This window comes from Apiospora hydei, assembly GCF_038363865.1.
Source record: "Apiospora hydei strain CBS 114990 chromosome Unknown utg000004l_segment0_segment0, whole genome shotgun sequence".
NCBI classification, from domain to species: domain Eukaryota; kingdom Fungi; phylum Ascomycota; class Sordariomycetes; order Amphisphaeriales; family Apiosporaceae; genus Apiospora; species Apiospora hydei.
The window spans coordinates 4,646,721-4,662,914 of NW_027117363.1; the positions used below are offsets into that span (position 1 = coordinate 4,646,721).

The window sequence follows — 16,194 nt, forward strand, 5'->3', positions numbered from 1 at the left end:
AACCGGAATGATCCATCCTCTACTGCGTCCGGCAATGGGTGGGCTGATAACATGTATTTATAAATGCTATGGCAGTCCATTCGACATGAAGAACAAAACGCCAAAATCCGTAAACAGGGTCCTAAGGGACATGGGTATACCTCTCGTTCAAATCCCGCTTCAAATGCTACAATAAGTGTCGCTTACCGCGAGTCATGGCTGTCCCGCCGCAGTATACAATTCCATCAAAAGCCGTCGTCAGTGGTAATTGCTTACTTGTAGCGTGGTCTCGCGCTTGATCGCTGTCGCTTGCTCGGCGGCGGCGGCGGCAGCCGCCTTGCGACTTCGAGCACTGGTTTGTTCTAACATGCTTGCGGCACGCGCAACCTCGGGCGAACTCGACGGTAACCGCGCACCGTTTTTTTTCACCCAAGAGTTGGTTTGGTCCATGATTCGACGAGTTGGAGATGGTGCTCGAGGAGAAAGGGTGAGTGGGTTGATTAGAGTGTCGGTGGCCGTTTGAGCCGTCGGGAAGCGGGCTTCGCCTTCGTGAGTCATGGTGTGCTGGGTGTTGCCGTTGGAGGAGGTGCGCATTGGACGGGTGGTTCGGATTGGCCCAGGCGGTCTGTTCCAAGAACTGTTGACCAGCGGCGCCAAGCTCTTGTCCGAATGAGATGCTTCCATAGTCCACGTATGCAGGACGCGGTACCTGTTGGGGTGGAGGCGCCGGCTGTCTCCCACGCTACATATTTTCAGCAAAGTTATTCTGAATGCCGATCACTCCGGGGCTTACACTCACGTTCATGGCGTCGAAATCATCCTCCATCTCCTGCATAGAGGCGCCGCTCATGTCTGGAGCGGCTGGCATGCCCTCGTATTTGGCTACTCCTGACAGTATCGAAACCTCCTTGTTGTATGACAGAGAATTACGGACACGTTGGGCCAGGCTTTTCGGATAACGAAGGCCGAAGTCGGGGACGTTGTTGGCGTGTTTTCGGCGCTCGTGCTGTATCGCATACCAATGCTGGCCAAGCTCCGCCATTGTCCTTTCACGTGCCTCCCGAATGTCCTGATAAAACTGTGAATGAATCTGGGCGCGCCGAGCAACTGCCCATCGGCCCAAGGATTCAAGCTGCAGCTCAAGCTCTTTCTCTGCGACGCGAAGCTTTTCGTCCCGCCTCGAGTCTATGCACTGCATCATAGCGAGGTATTCTGGGTGTGTGGGATTGTCCGCGCGGAGCATGGCTTCTTCACGGTTCAGTTGTTCAAGCCTTTCTTCGTAGAGCCTGCAACTGTGGATTAGCAACTTCGGAGAATGGCATGGCGTAGTCTGCACCACAGAACATACCTTTCTCGGAACGTAGCAAACTTCTTCTCGATGCTGGTCAGCTGGTCATAGGCTGCTCTTTTACGCTCAACTATTTCTATCGTTAGTCCAGAGGGGCGATGAGATGAGCCGTTGGGGTTGTCTTACGTTCTTCTTCGTTTTTATGTGCAGCCTCGGCCTCATCGGCATCTGCTTCGAGATGCCGCTCGTCTTCACCGGTCCGTGTCCCATCGTCCTCGGCTGCAGCGACACCTGACCCCGTGTCTTCGGCCGGCCCTTCATGCCCGACACGCTTCTCGGTGTCCACCGCACCTCTCTGGCGCCTGGCGCCGCTGCGCGTTTGTTTACGGTATGTGGGTTCGTCCGCTTTCTGGTCCCGTGTCTCATTCCCGTCAGGCCCGCCAACACGCTCATTGGCGCGATTGTACACCGTGGGATCGACTGCATCGACGGTTTCGTCGGCTGATTGCTCCCCGCTGCGAGAGTGAAATCGATGGTCCTCTTCGTCGGCCATAGTCACATCCCCATCGGAGTCTTTCGCTTGCTCGGCATGAGCAGGCACAGCGAGCTTGGTGGGCGGGGCATCATCGAGCTCCGCAGCATGCAAGGACGGGCGCTTCCTCTTTCGACCCTCGGCTTCTTGGTTGGCGGCGGCTTCAGCGAGTATATCTAATGTGGGTGACGGCAGTTTCTCGATGGCAGGCGGGGAAGGGCTGTGCGCTGCCGGGGGTGGAGGGCTCGAGTTGATAGACCTCTCCGAGAGGATGTCATCGTCCTCATCGTCTTCCATGTCGAGTTCGGGGTGGGCTGCTGTAGTCTTTCGTAGCTTGGTCGGGGTGTGTTCAAAGCGTTGTTCGCCTGCGTTTTGCTTCAGGGTCAGGTCTCTATGGCGAGTGGCTGTATGTGGTGTGTCGTAAAGGCGCTCTGTTTCGGCCTCGGTATCGTTTGCTTCTGAGAGGTCGCCATCATCAGAGAGATGAGTGTCGTCCTCGACAGCATCGTGTTTTTGCTCGTGGTTTTGAGCCAAGAGGCTCAAGCCGTCATGTTCGTCATCTTTATCCTCGACGTCGCTCAAAGGGCTGGACCCGTCCTCTGAGAGTGGCTCGATGGGAGGAGGCGGGATGGTCAGGGGAGGAGGCGGCGGCGGTGCCGTGCCCCGGTCGTCATTGCGGCAGCGAATCTTGTGATGAAGTTGGGTCGGCAGGGAAGCGCGAGACAGGCAGAGCACGACAAGGCCGGGGAAGGGGTCGCAAAGAGTTAACGGTGCGCTACCCAGAGGCTTTGGATGCGTGCGACTCGACGTTCATGTAAGTTAGTACTCAGGTTAAGCCGACGAGATAGGATGGCGGGGCAAATGGGACGCGCTGGAAGATGAGACCTGCCGGAAACGCAGCGAGGCACCTCAATGGAAAAGGAAGACGGCGATTGCTGTTGCGGTGTTCTGGCTGCAGCAATCAGATCACGGTGGTGGCAGAGGATCGATGGTGCTCTTTTGGTGGATGGATAGCAGCAGCAGCCCGTTGCGCCCACGGGAAAAAGCAAGGATGACAACACCTGCAGTTACCACTCCGGTTGATTGGCAGTTGCAACTTCCAGTGGGTTTGGTTTGGGTGCGTAGAATAGATAAGTAGGTAGGTAGGCAGGTAGGCAGGTTCGGCAGGTAGGTAGATGTAGGTAGGTTAGGAAGGTACATCAAAGTTACCTTCCATCAACTGACTTGACGGATAAGTGCATGTGGGCGGCCTACTTCAACATTGAAGCACTTGAGTGCTAGCCGTGCTGGGCTAGCTCTGCACATCAAGTCTACTATGTATGTACCTGCCATCAGTGTATGTAAGTAGGTACAGACTTAGTCTGGGTCGGGTTATCGATAGCGAGTCCCGCTGGTCAGGTACATCTCTTAACTTTTTTTTTTTTTTTTTGGATGGCCTTTTGATGGCACGGGCAGGTTCGCAGGTAAGTAAGCAAGCAGGCAAGCAGGCACTTACTCACTTTCACTGTCAACCCAACAAAACGCCCATCAAACGTCGGGCTTGCTCTTTTACTGCCGCATAGCATAGTCGCCCTTGCAGCGAACGACCCATTGCCCAATATGGGATCTTCGTACGTTGCTGTGTCTTCACTTCGTTTCGTTTACTAACACAGTCGTAGGAAGCGAGCCACGCTTGCAGCTTCCAAAGACCGCGTTGATCCAACCCTCGACGCTCTTTTCGCAAGCAGTGTAAGAAAGCACGCCACTGGCCCGACTCGTCTCCATCTACTAACCACATCTACAGTCTGGTCCTGTGAAAGCACCACCGCCCTCCCGCTACAAGTCGTTGGTGCCGGCAAAAGTCGACAAGGCCGAGCGACAAGGCGGCGCCGACAACTCGCCCAGCGGTGATGACGAGTCACTAAGCGAACTCGACTCCGAAGAAGGTAGCCTGACCACAGATGTCGGGATCGACGACGGCAGCGAAGACGAGAACGTCTCAGGCACCGAGCCAGAGGATGTGACGGTTTCAGCTTCGGACGCAGCAACTTCAGATATTGGCAAGAAGGATCGCAAGCGCAAGCGCAAGGACTTGCATGACGATCTTGAATCCAAGTACATGAGCAAGCTGGTCAGCGAGGAAGGCGACAAGAGCCATGGCGATAAACGGCGTAAGGGTGAATCTGGTCAGGCTGTGACCGACCAAGCTCCTGAAACCGTATTGGATGAAGAGGAAGTCGATGACGGCATTCCCATCGTTCACGAGTCGCTTAGGAACGCCGATGACGGTGATGCTTCCGAGATCGACAAAGCGAACCGTACTCTGTTCTTTGGCAACGTGTCTGCCGAGGCCATCAACTCCACCAAAGCGAAGAAGCAGCTTCTTGCCCACCTCGGTTCCTCGCTATCTACTCTTGATCAATCAACCGGGCCTCACAAGATCGAGTCGCTTCGTTTCAGGTCAACCGCTTTTGGTGCCGGCAGCATCCCTAAGCGCGCGGCTTTCATTACGAAATCCCTTATGTCATCAACCACCAAATCTACGAATGCCTATGTCGTGTATAGCACTCTATTGGCGGCCCGGACCGCATTGAAAGCCCTCAATGGCTCAGTCATTCTCGATCGCCATCTTCGAGTTGACAGCGTGGCACATCCCACTCCCGTGGATCACCGCCGCTGTGTCTTTGTTGGGAACCTGGGCTTCGTAGACGACGAAACCATAGTTGAAACCAACGCTGAGGGGGAGACAGTCACCAAGAAGCGAAGCAAAGTTCCGGCAGACATTGAAGAGGGTCTGTGGCGTGTCTTCGAAAAGGCGGCTGGCAAAGTCGAGAGTGTTCGTGTGCCCCGCGATCCGAAAACCCGTGTCGGGAAGGGGTTTGCCTATGTCCAGTTCTACGACGGGAATCACGTCGAAGCTGCTCTCTTGTTAGAAGGCAAGAAGTTCCCCCCATGTTACCACGCATCTTGCGTGTAAGTCGTGCAAAGGATCCACGCAAAACGGCCTTGAACCTAGAGAGGTCCACAAAGTTCAAGGCAGGCGCTATGCCAGCTGAGGCTAGCAAGGGCAGCTCTGAAGGACCAAAAAGTACCAAGTATAAGTTCAAGGCAACGCCCGAGCAGCAGTCACTTGCCGGCAGAGCAGGGAGATTGCTTGGTCGGGCAGGAGCCGCAAGGCATCAACGGGAGATCAGAGGGGACAAACGAAACTCGAGAGACGACGGACCAGCAACTGGCAGCAATGCTGACACACTGAACATCATTAAGACGCCGGAACAAATAGTCTTCGAGGGTCGCCGAGCGAGTGCCAAGGATGGGAAGCCCAGAGACCTCAAGCTAGGCAAGGGCAAAGGAAACAAAAACAAGAAGTCGGTGACAAGTGCCAAGCCAGGACGGGGTGCTAAACGAGCTGCAGAATGGCGGAAAAAGAGCAGTGGCAAGCCTTCCGTCCATTGAGGCACTGGATGTTGCGAGACCACCAAATACATAATTTCCACATTGTTCATCTGTTTCCGTTAACCCACGCTGTCAGGCTCGCTTAGCAGTTTTACGAGGTGAATTGACATGTAGCCCGTTCCGTGACACGTAAAAGGTCCTTCCAATGTATGACGATAAAATGAGCAATTATAATGGTCAAGGTGGGCATAACCCCCCGGGCTCCAGTCCCTATAAGCATGTAGATTGGCAAGCACCCAACCCCTCACAGCTTACATCAGCCTCAAAGATCACATCCTCATATCACTCACCACCATTTGAAAAGGATATAGGCAAAGTCCTCCAGCAACCACAACATGGAGAAAGAGCAACAATTTTGTAAGCGAATGCAGAAGGGATACTCAGTCTATTTGAACAGGCAGAAGCTTTACAAGGCGCTGTGCAACAGGCTGACAGGCCTCTCTAACCGGATGTCTTGGCCATCCAACTACCAAAAAAGGGCTCAGCAGCATCGGAATGGATCCCGAGCTGAAGAGGTTTAGAAGTACAACATTTTCGCAAAACGGCAGGGCCGCTGCTGCAACTACTGTCCAAGCTATTAAATGTGCAACATCGACTAAATGACAAACCGGCGGGGGGGGTATTGAACAAAGATGGATACGTACGCCAGTCGTGGCACCCGCCTCTAGTGCCCGATCTAGTACTCCGCCTCACCCTCGTCCGGCTCGAAGCTGTCGGCGGCAACCTCCTCGTAATCCTTCTCCAGCGCCGCCAGGTCCTCACGAGCTTCGGAGAACTCGCCCTCCTCCATGCCCTCACCAACGTACCAGTGCACGAAAGCACGCTTGCTGTACATGAGGTCGAACTTGTGGTCAAGGCGGGACCAGGCCTCCGCAATGGCAGTCGTGTTGGACAGCATGGAGACGGAGCGGTCGACAGAGGCCAGACCAGCATCCTCGGGGCCGGAGGTAGGAACCGAGATGGGCTTCTGGAAGTTGATGCCCAGCTTGAAGCCGGTGGGGCACCACTCAACCAAGTTGAACGAAGCCTTGGCCTTCAAAGCGCTAATGGCAGCGCTGCAGTCGCGCGGGATCACGTCTCCTCTGTACAGCAGAGCAACCGCCATGTACTTGCCATTGCGAGGATCACACACCACCATCTGGTTGTTGGGCTCAAAGCCTGCATGGCCATGTTTAGCAAATGGCATCCGGGTTCGGCTTGGGGGTGGTACTTACACTGGAAGGTCAGGTCGTGGACCTTGAAGCTCTCGTGGGCACTCTTGGCCGCTGATACCACAGGAGCGTAGCTGATCAAGGGGTAGTGAATGCGGGGGTAGGGGACAAGGTTGGTCTGGAACTCGTTCAAGTCGACGTTGAGGGCACCGTCGAACCGGAGAGACGAGGTGATGGAGCTGACAACCTGGGCAATCAGACGGTTCAGGTGCTGGTAGTCAGGGCGCTGGACACCCAGGTTGCGTCGGCAGATGTCGTAGACAGCCTCGTTGTCGACGAGGAACGTGCAGTCCGAGTTCTCGATGGTGCTGTGGGTGGAGAGAACGGCGTTGTAAGGCTCGACGACAGCGGTCGAGACACGCGGGGCGGGGTAGACGGCGAACTCGAGCTTGCACTTCTTGCCGTACTCGGTGGAGAGACGCTCGAGGAGAAGGGCGCCGAAACCCGAGCCGGTGCCACCGCCAAAGGAGTGGAAGATGAGGAAGCCTTGCAGCGAGTTGCAGTTGTCGGCGACGCGTCGGATGCGGTCAATGACATTCTCGACCATCTCCTTGCCAATGGTGTAGTGGCCACGGGCGTAGTTGTTGGCAGCGTCTTCCTTGCCGCTGATCAGCAGCTCGGGGTGGAAGAGAGTTCGGTATTCGCCGGTGCGGATCTCGTCAATGGGCGACGGGTCCAGGTCGACGAAGAGGGACCGAGGCACGTGTTTGCCATTGCTCGTCTCGGTGAAGAAGGTCTCGTACGAACCGCCCTCAACGATGTCCTTGGCGTTCGGGTCGGGGCGGCCATCCATGCCTAGGCCATGTTCGAGAAGGTAGCTGTCGTGCAAGTCAGCATGTGCATGTGTCTGTTGCCGAGAAGGCGGTGAGCTTGACTTACAGCTCCCAGGCGCTGTTGCCCAGCTGGGTACCAGCCTGGCCGAGGTGAAGATGGAGGATCTGAGGGTGAAGGAAAAGTCAATATTAACGTTGAAGAAACAACCGGCTTGCGAGACATGTTGGTTTCAACCCGTCTCAGGTTTGGGCGTGTCTTGCTTTGACGCCTGCCTTCTTCTTCCTTTGTTTTTTTTTTTTTTACCGTCGGTGGAAACAGCAAGCGGTAAAGCTAGCAGGAGGCCAGCCAGGCACAAGCAGAGCAGCATTGCATTGCTTTGCTCCAGGAGTTATACAGGTGCTATGCCTGGGAGAGGGGAGACTCACTTCGCCCTTCATGGTGGAATCGCGGTTTGGGGAATTGGTGTGGACGCAGTAGCTGAGGAATATGAAGGAGGACGGACTGAAGCTCTGCGCACAGCGCTGGATGGCTTGATAGGCAATGTTGCACGACAGGCCAGCTTCCAGCACGAAGAGGGAAACGAAAGGAGGTGAGGGCAGAACCAAGTGGGTCCCGGCACGACGCTAACGTTAGTACACGCGCCCGGGGGGTGGGGGGGGGTTTAAAAGGAGGGGTAGTTTAGCTATTAATTTAATAATAGTGTATTAAGAGACGGGGGGGGGGTTAATTTTAAAATAATAGTAATAATAATAGTAATAGTAATAGTAATAATAATAACGTGGTTTACTAGTAAGCGGGATATATTATATATTGGGATACTTTTTCGACCGATTATATTTTTTAAACTTTAATACGTTTTAATTTTATAATTATAATACTTAATCTTTTATTAAAAAAACGGATCGATTTAACGATTTAAGCGACGCGAAACCCTGTAAAGTATATTAATTAAAAAGCTACTGCGAAAGCTTTTAATATCTTACGAACTTCTTTAAATTACGAACTTTACGATTAATTTTTACAACGCGAAATCGGACACTTTCGACGAAAATTAAATCCGATTAAAAAAAGGTGTTTCGTAATTATATAATTAATTTAAATACCCGAAAAATACTTCTTAATATAATTAGTGTAAAAAATATAACTAATTTCTTTACCGCGTCGCGCGGCGGCGAACGCGTTAATAAGCACTAAGTTAAGCGATTTATTAACCGTAATTTAAACCTTAAGATTAAAATAAATCGTCGATACGATTACTAGAGGGCCCTTTACAAGGATCCGAACGTTATTTTCGGCTAGTTTAAATTAATCGCGAATATTAAGGCTAAATATAATATCGTTAATAAAAATATATATAATTTCAATAAAACCGGTTTTATAATAAATATAATCGGGTTAATTTTTATCGTAATACGCGTTAATTAACGTGAGAAAGCGAAATTAATTTAACTTAATAATCGGGAATAATCGATAGCGATTAAATGTATTAATTTAAAAAGCTAATATATTTCGTTATTCTTAATTGTTTAAGGTTAATATTACTTAACGAACTAAGTTACCGAATACGATTTACCGGGTAATTAAGTGATTAAATCGATTTCGAATAGCTAAATAAATAATAAAATAAGCCTAAATTAAATTAAGCATTTCGATAAGTATACTAAGTCGCGAACGAAGGGTTTATATCGTTTTTTAATCTTCGACGGCTACGAGAGCTATATTTCGGCCGAATTTAAGGTATACTATAAAAATAACGGTATTATTACGTTTAGTATATTTCTTTACATTTTTTATTTACTTTAACTATTAAATATAGCACTTTATTCGCCTTTAAAGCGCGCGTATTCGAAGGAAATCGAGCTATTTATTAAAACCTCGATTAATTATATTACGAAGCTCGAGTTTTTTATCGCGTTTAAGGCCGCGTATTTTACTGTTTTTACGAAAGCTAATATTAAATCTAAATTTAACGTATTTAATTTAATACCTTATAACCTTAACGAGGTAATTAATAAGCTAAATATACGTCTCCGAATACCTACACCTAGCTCGTCGCGTTCGAGGACGGCTAGCACCTACGACCCTTAGACGCCGTTTAACCTTTAATAGATAACTAAGCATTTTTTTTATTAAAAAGGGTGTTTACTTATTAAGGAAGCTCTTTAACACTAATTTTAAAAACAGTAAACTAAATAACGAAAAATATATATATAATCGTGTATAAAATAATTTTTATAAAAGATTAAATACGTATATTATAAAAGGCTAATTTAGCCCTTTCGAAGCGCCGGAGAGCTAAAAAGTCGCGAGTCTAGCTTAAAAAAGCCCTTACGATTAAGGAATCTCGAAGGCTGCAGGACGAAAAGGCAAAAGGGAAGCGGCCAGCGATTAATGAAGGCGAAAATGGTGGTTTGTCGAAAAGGCGCGCGACGGGCGGCAGGCGCTGTGGGATCTGCGGCGAAACAGGCCATAATGCGCGAACATGTGAAAAGGATATAAAATCGAGTAGCGAATCGAATAGCGAGTAAATTTAATTAATAAAGCGCGTTATAGTTAAATAAACCTATATAAAAATATCGAAAAGTAGAAAAAGTGTCCCGGTATATAATATATCCCGCTTACTAGTAAACCACGTTAATAATAATAATAATAATAATAATAAAGAGATTTTATTTATTTTATTTTAAAAGAAGTTTAATATAAAGTGTTAAAAAATATAAAGAAAAATAATAATTATATTTATAAAAGCCGATAACGTGGTTTACTAATAAGCGGGTTATATTACCTCTCGCATTACTTTTTCTATATTTTAACACTTTTATATAAGTTAATTTAACTATAACGCTTTAAATTAATTAACATTACTCGTTATTTAATTCGTTACTTAATTTTATATCCTTTATATATATTCGCGCATTATAACCTGTTTCGCCGTAGATATTATAACGCTTGCCGCTCGTCGCGCGCCTTTTCGATAAACTACTATTTTCGCCTTTATTAGTCGCTGACCGCTTTCTTTTGCCTTCTCGTTTTATAGCCTTCGAGATTCTTTAATTATAAGGGCTTTTTAAGCTAGATTCGCGACTTTTTAACTCTTCGGGGCTTTAAAAGGGTTAAATTAGCCTCTTTTAAAATACGTATTTAATTATATATAAAGGTTATTTTATAAGCTATTTTAATTATACTTTTCGTTATTTAATTTATCGTATTTAAAATCGGTGTCGGAGAGCTTTTTTAATAGGTAAATACCCTCTTTTTAATATAAATAAAGTGTTTAGTTATTTATTAAGGGTTAAACAGCGTTTAAGGGTCGTAGTACTGGCCGTCCCTAAACGGGATAGGCTAAGTGTAAGCGTCCGGAGACGCATATTTAGTTTATTAATTACTTTATTCGGGTTATAAGGTATTAAGCCGGATACGTTAAATTTAAATTTAATATTAGTTTTTATAAAAATAGCGAAATGTATAGCTTTAAACGCGATAAAGAACTCGAGCTTCGTAATATAATTTATTAAAGCTTTAATAAATAGCTCGATTTCCTTCGAATAAATACGTTTTAAAGGCGAATAAAGTACCACATCGAGTAGTTAAAGCAGGTGAAATAAATAAAGAGGTATACCGAGTATAATAATATTGTTATTTTAGCAGTATACTTCGAAATCGGTCGAAATATAGCTTTCGTGGTTATTAAGAATTAAAAAGCGGTAGAGACCCTTCGTATGCGTTTTAATATATTTATCGAAGTGCTTAATTTAGTTTAAGCTTATTTCGTTATTAGTCCAGCTATTAAAAAGTCGGCTTAATCACTTAATCGCCTAGTAAATCGGTTTCGCGAGACTAGTTCGCGAGGTAATATTAGCCTTAAATAATTAAAAACGGCGGAATATATTAGCTTTACGAATTAATATATTTAATCGCCGTCGACTATTCCTAATTACTAAGCTGGACCGATTTCGCCTTCTTACGCCGATCGGCGCGTATTATAATAAAGATTAACCCGATTATGCTTATTATAAAACCGGTCTCGTCGAAATTCTATATATCCTCGTTAACGATGCCGTATTTAGCTTTAATATTCGCAACTAGCCTAAATTAACAAGAAATAAGGTCTAGATCTTTATAAAGAGCCCTCTGATAATCGTACCGACAGTTCATTCAGGTCTTAAAGTCCGGGTTCCGATTAATAAAGCGCTTAACCCAGTACTTGCCGACGCGTTCGCCGCCGCGTAACGCGGTAAAGAGATTAGTTATATCTCTTATAATATTAATATTAAGAAATATCCCTTAAATATTTAAATTAATTATATAATTACGAAGCACCTTTTTTTAATTAAATCTAATTTATATTATAAATTTCGGGTATCGCGTTGTAAAGTTCGGCTATATATTCGGTCGCGTAAAGTTTCGTATAAGACGTCGTACGTAGCGGCAGCGTGTTTTTAACTTAAACGGTTTAAAAGGTTTCGCGTTATTTAAATTATTAAAACAATTCGCTCTTCTTAAAATAAATTAAGCATTATAGTTATAAAGTTATTACGTGTTAAAGTTTAATAAAATAGGTCGAGTAGAAAAGTGGGCGACTTAGTAATATAGGCGACTCGGTGATAAACTACGTTAGTGCTTTTTTAATTAATTAATTAATAAAGCCGCTTTAATAAAGCTTATTAAATACCGGTAAAAAAAGATTAGCGTCCTCATTAATTTTACATATATTAACTATATTTAATTAACGCTTTTTAATTTCGGCTTAATTAATTAATTTTTATTACTTTTAATTTTACACCTCTAATTTTTAATAGCGCGTACCGGCGTAAGTAATTAACCTTTTTTTAAATACGTTTTTTACTTTCGTATTATATTTATTAAATATAGCTTTTTAAGTTAATATACGTACTATAAATAAATATATAAAGCCTTTAAAAAGATTGTTAATACGTTTTTAAATTAAATTAAAATATAAAATTAACATAATATATTATATTAATCGGTTAATATTTATTATTAATAAATAAATATTACGATTTATAAATTAATATTAGTTTAAATTAAACTTAAAATAATTTTATCGAAAATCGGCTCGATTTAAATACGTTTTTAATATTTTTTAATCATTAATAATTAATTAATTTAATTAATAAAGCTTATAAAAAGCCGATTAAAAGTTTACGCGTAATAAGAAAATAATATTAATAACGTGGTTCACCACTGAGCGCATTATATTACCGAGCGCATTACTTTTTTAATTACTTATACTAATTAAACTTTAACGCGTTTTATCTCTATAATTATAATGCTTAATTAATTATTAGAATATCGAATCGTTTTAACGATTTAAGCGACACGAAACCCTTTAAAACTTATTAATTAAAAGGGTATTACGAAAGCCTTTTAAGTTTTATAAGCCTTTATAAACTACCGACTTCACGGTCGAACTTTACGACGCGATACCCGACCGAACGGACTAAAATTAAGTCCAATTAAAAAAGAGGTGCTTTCGGAGTATATTATTAATATAAATACTCGAAGGATATCTTTTAACTTAGCTAGCATGGCAGATATGGCCACTCTACTCACCGGGTCGCGCGGCGGCGACCCCGTCGGTAAGCACTAAGCCAGACGCTTTATCGACCGCAACCCGGATTTAAAGATTAGATTAAATCGTCGATACGATTACTAAAAAGCTCTTTACAAAGATCTTAAGGTTATTTCTACCTAATTCACGCTAGTCGCGAATATAAAGACTAAATACGGCGTCCTCGATAAAAACCTTTAAAATTTCGACGAAACCGGCTTTATAATAAATATGATCGGGTTAATACTCATCGTAACACGCGCCGATCGGCGTAAAAAGGCTAAATCGATTTAGTTTAGTAATTAAAAATAAATAACGGCTATTAAATATATTAATTCGTAAAGCTATTATATTCCGCCGTTTTTAATTATTTAAAGCTAATATTACCTCGCGAACTAGTCCCGCGAAACCGATTTACCGGGCGATTAAATAATTAAACTAACCGCGAATAGTTAAACCGATAACGAGATAGGCTTAAATTAAATTAAACATTTCGATAAGAATATTAAAGCGCTAAAAAAGGTTATTACCGCCTTTTAATTATCGATAGCTATAAAAGCTATATTTCGGCCGAATTCGAGGTATACTATTAAAATAACGACATTATTACACTTAGTATACCTCCTTATTTATCGCACCTACTTTAACCACTTAATATAGCACTTTATTCGCTTTTAAAGCGTGCTTATTCGAAAGAAATCGAGCTATTTATTAAGGCCTCGATAAACTATATTACGAAACTCGAGTTTTTTATCGCTTTTAAAGCCGCGCATTTCGCTGTTTTTACGGAAAATAATATTAAATCCGGATTCAGCGCCTCTAGTTTAGTCCCTCATAATCTAAACGAAGTGATTAACAAGCTAAATGTGCGTCTTCGTACGCCTACACCTACTCCGTCACGTTCGGGAACCTCTAGTAACTACGACCTTAAAACGTCGTCTAACCCTTAATAAACGACGAAATACTCTTTTTTTATTAAAAATAAGGTCTCTACCTATTAAAAAAGCTCTCCGATACTAATCCACGAAGCTATAAACTAAATAGCGAAAAGTATAAACCGAATAGCCTATAAAATAACTATTATACGTAAATAGGTTCGTACCTTTTAAAATACTAATCTAGCCCTTTCTAAGCGCCGGAAAACTAAAAAATCGCGAGTCCAACTTAAAGGAGCCCTTACTATTAAAAAGTCTCAAAAGCTACAGGATAAAAAAAGCAAAAAAAACGTCTAACGACTAATAAAGGCGATAATAGGGGTTCATCGAAAAGGCGCGCGACGGGCGCTAAACGCTATAGCATTTACGGCGAAACTAGCCATAATACGCGAATATATAAAAAGGAGGTAAAATTAAGTAGCGATTCGAATAACGAGTAATTTTAATTAATTTAATACGTTATAATTAAATTAATTTATATAAAAATATTAAAATATAAAAAAGTGATACGCTCGGTAATATAATACGCTCGGTAGTGAACCACGTTATATAAAATCGATTTATATAAAATATAACGTATTAAATTATTAATTATATTTTAATTAAACGTAATATATTAAAACATTAATTATACGTAATTAAATATATTAATTTAATATTAATATTAATTTTTTTAGAAAAAATATATAATGCGTTTAATTAAAAGAACCTTATATAAGTAATATTTTTAATTATATATATTAATTTATATAGAAAATCGAAAATTATTATTTCGAAAACGCGTATTAAATTATCGACGTTTTAAAAGAAAGAAATCCGTAATAATATATTAAAACGTTAATTATTAAACCTTTTAACCTTTTAACCTTAATTATTACGTTTTAAAAATAATTAAATGAAGTATTAAAATATCGCCTATTAATTTATAAAATTTTGTTTAAAAATTAAAGAAAAAACTAAATAAATAATTTTTAACAATATTATTATTTAATAACGTGGTTTACTATTAAGTCGGTTATATTACTTCGCCGGTTACTAGTTTAATTAACACTTTTTATTAAATTTTAACACGTTTTATCTTTATAATTATAATGCTTAATTCTTTATTAGTAAGTAGGCTCGAATTAGTAATTTAAGCGACGCGAGACCTTATAAAACCTATTAATTAAAGGGCTACTACGAAGGCTTTCGGCATTATATAATCAACGATTAGCGACCGACTAAACGGCCGAATCCCACGACGCGAAATCCGATATCCACAGCGAAAATTAACGTTAATTAAAAAAAGAGGTATTTCGAAATTATATAATTAATTTAAATACCCGAGGAATGTTTCCTAATATTGTTAGTGTGAAAGATATAGCTAATCTCTTTACCGCGTCGCGCGACGGCGAGCGCGTTAGTAAGCACTAAGTCAGGCGCTTTATCGACCGCAACCCGGATTTTAAGACCTAAATAAACCGTCGATACGATTATTAAAAGGCTCTTTGCGAGGATTCGAAGGTTATTTCCGTTTAGTTTACGTTAATTATAAATATAAAGGCTAAATACGGTATCGTTAACGAGGATATATATAATTTCGACGAAACCGGCTTTATAATAAATATAATCGAGTTAACCTTCGTCGTAATACGCGCCGATTAACGTAAAAAAGCGAAATTAGTTTAGTTTAATAATTAAGAATAAGCAACGGCTATTAAATATATTAATTCGTAAAACTAATACATTCCGCCGTTTTTAATCGTTTAAAGCTAATATTACCTCGCGAACTAGTCCCGCGAAACCGATTTACCGGGCGATTAAGTGATTAAGCCGACTTTTAATAGCTGAACTAATAACGAGATAGGCCTAGACTAGATTAAGCACTTCGATAAATATACTAGATTATAAATAAAGGGTCGTTACCGCCTCCTAATTCTCAACGGTCACGAGAGCTATATTTCGGCCGAATTCGAGGTATACTATTAAAATAACGACATTATTACTATTAGTATACCTCCCTATTTATTACACCTGTTTTAACCTCTTAATATAGCACTTTATTCGCCTTTAAAGCGTGTTTATTCGAAAGAAATCGAGCTATTTATTAAGGCCTCGATAAACTATATTATTAAGCTCGAGTTCTTTATCGCCTTTAAGGCCGCGTATTTTACTATTTTTATAGAAGTTAATATTAAATTCAAATTTAACGTATCTAGTTTAGTACCTTATAACCCTAACGAGGTAATTAGTAAGCTAAATATACGTCTTTAAACACTTACACTTACGACCCTTAAACGCCGTTTAACCCTTAATAAATAACTAAGCACTTTTTTTTTATTAAAAAAAGGTGTCTACTTATTAAAGAAGCTCCCTAACGTTAATTTTAAAAACGGTAAACTAAATAACGAAAGGCATATATATAATCGTGTATAAAATAACCCTTATAAAAAATTAAATATACATATTACAAAAGGCTAATTTAGCCC

The 16,194-nt window shown here is 42.4% G+C and overlaps 3 protein-coding genes across 3 annotated transcripts; 1 reads left to right on the forward strand and 2 right to left on the reverse strand.

Moving 5' to 3' along the window:
- Positions 1–237: 237 nt before the first annotated feature.
- On the reverse strand, positions 238–3,040 carry PG997_004002 (uncharacterized protein; the record flags this gene model as incomplete). The annotated part of the gene is made up of 6 exons (XM_066808317.1): positions 238–639; positions 689–721; positions 779–1,265; positions 1,328–1,397; positions 1,454–2,601; positions 3,009–3,040. The coding sequence occupies 6 exons, from the start codon at positions 3,038–3,040 to the stop codon at positions 238–240; spliced, it is 2,172 nt and encodes a 723-aa protein (XP_066671935.1).
- Positions 3,041–3,398: 358 nt separating this feature from the next.
- On the forward strand, positions 3,399–5,234 carry PG997_004003 (Nucleolar protein 12; the record flags this gene model as incomplete). Its single annotated transcript, XM_066808318.1, has 4 exons — positions 3,399–3,409; positions 3,458–3,527; positions 3,583–4,751; positions 4,799–5,234. 4 exons carry the CDS (start codon positions 3,399–3,401, stop codon positions 5,232–5,234), a joined length of 1,686 nt encoding a protein of 561 aa, XP_066671936.1.
- Positions 5,235–5,910: 676 nt separating this feature from the next.
- On the reverse strand, positions 5,911–7,656 carry PG997_004004 (uncharacterized protein; the record flags this gene model as incomplete). The annotated part of the gene is made up of 4 exons (XM_066808319.1): positions 5,911–6,392; positions 6,449–7,263; positions 7,325–7,383; positions 7,645–7,656. The coding sequence occupies 4 exons, from the start codon at positions 7,654–7,656 to the stop codon at positions 5,911–5,913; spliced, it is 1,368 nt and encodes a 455-aa protein (XP_066671937.1).
- Between the last annotated feature and the right edge of the window lie 8,538 nt (positions 7,657–16,194).